General features: G+C 43.1%; 2 protein-coding genes across 2 annotated transcripts; one reads left to right on the top strand and one right to left on the bottom strand.

Moving 5' to 3' along the window:
- The first annotated feature begins 2,062 nt into the window (after nt 1-2,062).
- SARC_04093 (hypothetical protein) lies at nt 2,063-3,226 on the top strand. The gene has a single exon (XM_014302087.1). The coding sequence runs from the start codon at nt 2,338-2,340 to the stop codon at nt 2,860-2,862; it is 525 nt and encodes a 174-aa protein (XP_014157562.1). The 5' UTR covers nt 2,063-2,337; the 3' UTR covers nt 2,863-3,226.
- Nucleotides 3,227-3,540: 314 nt separating this feature from the next.
- SARC_04092 (hypothetical protein) lies at nt 3,541-7,626 on the bottom strand. Its single transcript, XM_014302086.1, has 3 exons — nt 6,738-7,626; nt 4,212-6,062; nt 3,541-4,036 (listed from the first exon to the last, which is right to left on the bottom strand). The coding sequence occupies exons 1-3, from the start codon at nt 7,344-7,346 to the stop codon at nt 3,986-3,988; spliced, it is 2,511 nt and encodes an 836-aa protein (XP_014157561.1). The 5' UTR covers nt 7,347-7,626; the 3' UTR covers nt 3,541-3,985.
- Nucleotides 7,627-7,913: the final 287 nt, after the last annotated feature.

Raw genomic sequence — 7,913 nt, 5'->3', positions numbered from 1 at the left:
TACGTTGTATGTATGTATGTATTTATATGAATATATTTATATATGTACGCATATGTATATATACGTATGTATGTATGTATGTATGTAGTTATGGAATATTTTTGAAGTATGATTTATGCCTAATACTGCGCGTAAATGTGTCTATGTGTCTGAACCGAAATTTAATCTTGTATGTATTTACTGTCCTCACTCTCTTCAATTTGCAATCACCACGATTATAGAGCCCTTCCGGCGAAGAAGACTCTTGACTACTTCCCACGTTACCTGATACCATACGCCAGAGTTAAATGCTTGGTATGGGTTGTAGATTAGCTCAATTGCATGAAATCGTTTAGGGCTATTCCCGGTTTCCTGAGGCACACGGCCATGAATCACAAGTGCTATCAGATTTTTCGCGGTTATTCTGGGGTCTAGATCGAACTGTACCATCGCACCGATTTCACTCTCAACAAGCTGTATATCGTCATCTAAGACATCGCGGGTGACTAATGAATCCCAGTTGGATGTTTTGTTCTTTTTCTTACCCAAACTATACCAATCTCTCAGTACAGCTCAATACAAACTCGATATTACGCTCATTTTCCGTGGTGTTTACATACAAATAATGTATTGTACGCGTGTGTGTTTACTATAGTGATTACTATATTAATGATGGTGTCATGACAGAATTTTCACGGAAGGGGTCAATAATGGGTGTAGGTGGCGACTGTAGGTGACTCTTACAATGGTGGCCAATTTAGGGGGCTCGAACTGTGGGTGGCGGTTTAGGTGGCTTTTACAGGGGTGGCATCAAGATTTGTCTACAATTTGTGTATTTTTAAAAAAAATATATTAATTTATCAACTGACAAATCTCAGAGTCGGGACTTTTACTCACAAGTAGAGACTCCTTTTCTACCAGCTGTAGGCATGTCGGGTAGTACGACTTCGGCCACCAGTAGAATTCTTTGGTCAAAAAATAAATAAAAAAGCAGTGGAGCCTGAGGCCGCCCTGAGCGTGCAGGCGCGCAATAGAGTACTAAAGAGTAGGACTGTAACAATTGTCGGTTCTCAGGCTCTCAGCCTTACACTGTCACAGCTGTGCACGACAGCTGTGCAGTGCACCTTGCGGCTTGCAGTCTACACAGTGTATTCTCGCAGTTAGCCGTCAGCAGTTCAACCACCACACACGACAACTTACAAGTCACGACAGCACTCAGAGCGGTCAGCAGCACTCAGAGTCTCAGAGTCTCAGACCAATCTCAGAGTCTCCAGTTAGCACTATTTACTCTGAACTCTCAGCAGTCTCATTTTATTATTTCCGATTTCGTGAACATTTATTATTATTTGTGAAAGTATGATAAAAGCTGAACGTTAAAAAAAGGAGCACCAAAATGTAATTTTTTTGTTTGTTTTTAAAAAATTATTAATTTCTCTTTACAAACACTTGCCTCAGCTACACACGCACACATGATGTGTGTGGGACTGAGGGTAGAGGGTCCAGGCCGGACTGCCGGTAATGGCACAGAAAGGTTTCCCCTGTCCCATAGTCCATCCTGTATTCCTGTTCACCTGTTGCATGTTGCTCCTATCTATCTAAAATTCTAGTTCAGGTATCAAGTTTCAACATTCATCCATGTTTCTTATCAACGTGGTGTCACACAGGGTCACAGACTCACGTGGTAAATACTCAATACAGTGCACACTGCGACACTGCACAGTGCAGGTACTGCAGGACTGCAGCTGCAGCCTTGTAGGTCGAGAGCCAAAGTTCCCACTTTCCCCCGGATATATATATTTTTATTTAAAAAATAAAAAAGATATTGGGCGGTGGGGCACAGCCCTGGAAGTTGGCTGCTAAATAGTAGAAGAGTAGTGCGGACTTCGTTTCCCAGGAAACTCGCATGTCAGACTCGTGAGTCATCTCCATTTTATAAAAAGCAGTTTCAAAATTACGTTAGACACAAAAAGATTTCAGCCAGCAGGCAGCAGCTAGTACTAGCGAAAAACATGCAATTCGAGACGTATTTTCAAAACAGTAAAAACATCCATACCAAGGTTTAGTTAAATCATAAATGATCAAACAGAAAACAAATCGTTCGTTCACCTTTTGTCCGACATTTTAAGATAGGGGTGACACCTTTGATGGCCCAGTTGTCTCTGCATTGCAATTTTCAAATGCGCGAGTGTCCCAACCTAAAGCAGCGAACTCATCGGAAAGACAATAATTTGTAAAGGCGACATAAGGCACACAACGATACCATCTCAAGCCAAACCTAGACTTCAGACCGAAAATTTCGATCGCAAAGCGCCAGCGCCAGCGCCGAAGACTGTGTCGCAACCATCAATTGCACGCACTATGCAATCACCGATGGCTATCACGACAGAAATGTCGCAACAAATCGACTTTTCGAATGTGCAAGGAGAAAAATCCAGCTTCTATGAAGTCTGCAAGTTGCGATATCGACATTTGAAGGATGTTCAGCGCGGGAGACGATATCGTAAGCTCCAATCGCGAATCCCCTCATACAGATCACCTTCAGGTAGAAGAAAGCCACTCGAAATAATATTGGAATCTTGTGATGTGACTCTCAGAATAGAAACACGGAGAATCAGCTTCAATGACCAGCTCCAGACAACAACAACATATTCCAAAAATGTATATGATCGTTCTCCGATTGCAACAGCGCACACGGAAAATCAATCTTTGCATTTGTACATGGATCTCGTCTGTTTTAAATTAACAGAAATGAAGTTGCACATGGACTCCGTCAATAGCATTAATCTTCACATGGCGAACACGGATCCGCAAGACCTGAATATAAGAAAGCAAATTATACACGACATACTAGCGGCTAATTGGGGCTCGTCTGACTTGTATTGAGATGCGTATCCCCGGGGACTGTATGCGAGTAAAATTTTCTGCTACGGTTAATTCCCTTTGCAAGTGAAAGTTTCAAAGGCATATTTGTAGTATAAGATTGAGCAACTTCTGAGCAAGTTATACTATCTTGTAGGCGAGAAGTTCGATATATTCCGTCCCTTTTTTATGGGTCTAGTCTAATTGCTCAGAATATAAATAGAAAGTAGCGTAGGAGCGAAATATAGTCTTCAATTGGCATTAGAACTCTAAGTAAAAGTCAAAATTATCTGTGAACCAATGTACTTCATAATATAGTCAGCCTCCGGTGTGAACTCCGTGTAATGATCGCAAATCGCAAGAATAAAAGTACTCTGACTATCAACGTATATTCTGAATCGAATCTGAGGCTTTTGAGTGTTCTGCGCTCATTTCAGTCGGTCTATATGCTATAAACATTTTTTGCTCGCATGTTTCGGCCACGTTGTATTCGAAAGACCATGACAGAAGAGAAAAAAGTATTTAAGACCGTCTGGGATATTTCAAATACTAATGACAAAGCGATGTATAATAAAGGAACATCCCTATCACAAGCAATAGTCATGCTTTCTATTGGTTTCACTGGGAACACATACACGGCAGATACGGAATGTCAAAATTGAATTGCTGTGCAGCATACGTAAAATCGATATTCTAGAATTACCGTGCAAGACATAATTTTATTATTGTTCACATCTGTGAGCTTTAAGTATGAACTTTATAGCATACCAATCTTAGCCAAAAGGCTAAGACGAACTATGCAGAAAAAGTTGCGATTCAGGCAATTTTTTTTATAGAGTATTGTGTCAATCTGCGTTTTATAAGCATACAGAGAGTCCCGGTCGTCAGGTAAGCAAGGTTTTGCCAATCCATTATTATGAACAGCATTGCGATGGAAACGCAACAAAACTCGCGATCACATATCCGTTGCAATACGCCACATAGGGTTTATGGTGTAGGTATCACCGATGTCCTGCGACCAGCATAGTATAAACCGAAGCTTTGTTTGAGATTATCCTCTTCATTTATAAGCCCCTATACTCGGGCATTTGTGCACAGTGCCTAGTCATGCGACCCGAGCAAGAAGTACAACAGCCATCTCGAAGAACTAACCCTCCAGACTCGACGGTTTTAGTTTGAACCGCTTCTCCGGCTTCTTCTGCATTAGATTATAGAGATACAGACATGTTGATAACCAAACATGGATAATGAAACACGAGCAAAGAAAAGTATTTAATAAACAATACTCCACTACACAATAGAGCGCAATGATAAAACAATATAGAGCTAAAGTGTTTTAGGGTTTAGACGTACTACACCATTAGACCACTTACCGCATTAGCCGCCTTCTTTTGTTGGTGCAACTGGAAGTGATTCTTGTGATTGCTGAACACGTTATTCTGCTTCGGACCCTTGACCTTCTTGGTTCTACCCTGATCTATTTCCGTGTCGTCCACTGTGTAGGACGATATGTGTTCGGACATGAACTCTCGCCTGTCTCTTATTGTGTCGACCGCGCTAGCCTTCTTCTCGTTAGCCCAAGTAGTTATTTGCCCACCGAAGCCTTCCGATGTGTTCTTGCGATTGATCACTCGATTCAACTCATTTTCCTTCGCAATATTGCGGTGACCATCAAATACTAGACCATTATCGCGCTTCGTCTTCTTTGGTTTTGCAACCAAAGCCAAATCGTCTTTCAGATCGCCATCCCATTCTTTTACTACGACATTCTTCGGCCTCTTATTGCTCGACGGTATCGCATGCAGTAGAGCAGCAGGCCCGGTACGCTTCCTAGACACAGGCGTGAGTTCACTCTTCTGAAATTTGCTCTCATGAGCTTTGGCGGGCGTGCCCCCATTTACCTTATCGACATGCCATCCATTAACTAATTTATGTTTCTTACCACTACTCTCTCCCTTTCTAATATGCTCGACATTGTCTAAGTCGGATATATTTCCCGTATCATGCACGGTGTCCGAACCAGTACCATTCTTCACGCCAGCCGCGACGTTCGAGTCGTAAGCCAAAGTCATGTCCGTGCTAGCACTTGCAATCAAACTAGCCGCAAAAGTGTCTGCGAATGAACCAGCCTTCGAATCCACAATAACCTCAACAACTGGACTGGCGCTAATAAGACCTCCACTGGCGGCCGCACGCCTCGCCTTTTTCCTCTCTGCTTTTAACTGCCTTCTTTTGGCCTTCTTTGCAATATAGTCCACACTTCTCGCGCCTGAGATGTCAAATGAACGCCTGCTATCTGTGGGATTGCTTGAACTACTGACTGAGTCTTGATTACTACTCACAAGCGCGGCCAGCGATAATTCCACTGAATTGGCCTCGGATTTGCGGAAAGCTACATGCATATCAGCGTCCAAACTTATCTTTCTATTTACACTATCCTGCTTATCTACCATCTCCTCATTGCTTGCGGATGCTACGCTCTCTCCGGCCTTTTTTGTGCCATCTCTCTCGTCCCCCACCCTTACATAGAACAACATATACGCATCCTGTTGTAAAACCGTCTTCAACGACACTTTACGGGCAACTTCGTCATCCATTTCGTACCACACACCATTCGCTGCTTTAACAAAACAGTAGTAGTGCCCGGATCGAGTGGAATACCCCGCGTGTACCATGACTGACATCAACTGATATTTATATACTGTTTTCTCGTCTGTCGACTTCTCGTCATCGAAGGTTTCACTCATATATGGAAATAGATCCAGGTATTCCGAGAAAGGCACGTGGCCACGCACTTTACCGCCTTGCCAATCGAACCGCTTAAGGTGTACACTCAGAACTTTGGGCGCTCTGTGCACTGTCATGCGCTTAACTGCATTCACCTTCTTATTACAGCGTACACATTTGTACTGATTGTCCTTCTCTAGCACTTCTTTCTGCGTGAACTTCGCTAAAGACTTCGTAAGTGATCTCGCATTCTTGATATCCAGGCTCAGCTCGAGCGATTCTTCGTATGTATTAGACTGATAATGGCATGTGGCACATTTCACTTGACTGCGAGTGTATCCGCCAAATACCTGATGTATCAAAGTAGTAGCTTTGATTTTGCTATCCATCTTCTTATCAAAACCATCAAGACATGAATCCTGCATAGCATCGACAAATAACCGAAGAAACTCATGTGCGTCTTCCTGCCGACCTTTACGGAAGTGTTTGGCCCAGACCTGAATAATTAAGTAGAAACAACAAAGAAGTCGGTTTATGGAGCTATCAAAAGCAAATAAGTACGAGAAAATCAATATTTTACAGAGTAGGATGTGCGTTGATAACGGGGATAGTTCGATTATACGAATTCATTGTTATGTATCGGTGCGGACTGACAGGGTGGCAATAGAGCGGTACCAAGCGCACGAATGACACGACAAAAAACTTGCCATGGATGTGTCACGCGTACGCAAGGACCTGCAACACTCCGCTAATTTATGCAAAAGAATATTAATCTCCCCACGAGTCGCGAGTTAAGGTGGTGACTGTATCCGACGAACAGAGCCACTCCCACATATCAATACAAATGAATACAACAGGCACGAAACCTCTTGTAATTCATCCATAAAGTAGCAAAAATGGATCTAACAGATGTCACCTTAACAATGAACTCTATGGGTATAAACTATCATCCATTCGGCTCTTCCGAGGCCAAAATAGAAATTTAATTAACAAGACAAAATCAAGGTCAATACCATATCACTGGCCGTGCTGCAATATCTGAGCGCTAGTTGACCTCAGAGCAGAGAACAAAAATGGTGTTGAGAATGACAAGTGTTGAACATACACCCTTTGAACATAACGACAAAGAACACTTCACACATATGCGATAAGCCTGTATAGGTACGACTCACCTTGAGATTATTAACGATCTTCTTAGGATATACACTGGAGTGCTTGGTAGTGAAGGCGATCTTCACATGAGCCTCCATTTCACACATGGCGCATGCTGTCCTCTGTGATCGGCAATTCCGCACATGTTCACCAGACATCAAATAGTTAGCCAACGGTGGGGTGTGCGTAAGACACTGCAGCACCGAGTTCAGAAAACACGTGTTACTGTTGTTGCCAAGACCACACCCAGCCTTCTGAACACTCCTCCATCTCATCGTCTGATTAACTTTAGCTGGCGGATACAACACTCTTGCTGGCTCGGCAAGTTGTTCCCCCAAAAGCGGGTCTACAGGCTTGCTCGAGGCCGTAGCAAGGCCTTCCTCTGATTTGTTTACTTTGGGTACATTTTCAGATTTGATTTCATCACGATAACCATGCTTCTCGATAATATTTAGAGGTTTGTATGAAGTATTTTCAATCGAGGTGGAACACGCCCACACGGCCTTCTTGAAAGTGATCCGGCGATCGTATTCTTCGTAGTTTTTGCCAAGATCAGTATCAATTCGGTCTTGAAGTGCTGTCGAAGCAGAACTAGTAGCAGAGGGTGGGTGTGCGATTAACATGGACATCTTGGTATACAAGAGATATGCCCAGTTCCACAGCTTGTATATCTTGGCTGATCGATTTTCGTCTGAGAAAAGTACCGTATGCCAGGACTACTCCTACAAGTTTCTGTCGATTAATTTGACTATGCTACCTGAATTTTCAGTGCATAGTTACCAAACACTACTATTTGTTAGGTCAACTGAGGAGAAGCATTCACACTGCTCACAGAAACTAGTTTGTCGTGATGCCTGTAAAGTAAGCCAGCAGAGACTAGAGTGGATGGAAGCATTGTATATACATCCATGACACGTGTGAGATTTATTTTTGTACATATGTATGTATTGAACAAAGCCCACCGCGGCACAACCCCACAGACCACAGAGCATGGGACCACAGGCCCACAGCCTCCACAGGCCACAGGGCAGTGAGGGCACAGGCCCACACTCAACAACAATTTTTACGTCTTTTAGGCCCTATGGGAAACTGGTAAATGGCGGGGCAAAAAATCCCCCAAATACACTGTGACAGTCATTGCAAGTGCAGTGTCCGCTGTCCGCAGTGTGTAAAATATTATTACTAATAAGGGCCGG

Source organism: Sphaeroforma arctica (assembly GCF_001186125.1).
Source record: "Sphaeroforma arctica JP610 unplaced genomic scaffold supercont1.221, whole genome shotgun sequence".
Taxonomy (NCBI): Eukaryota; class Ichthyosporea; order Ichthyophonida; genus Sphaeroforma; species Sphaeroforma arctica.
The sequence above is the reverse complement of the archived record's forward strand: the minus strand, read 5'-3'. Positions and strand labels throughout refer to the sequence as shown.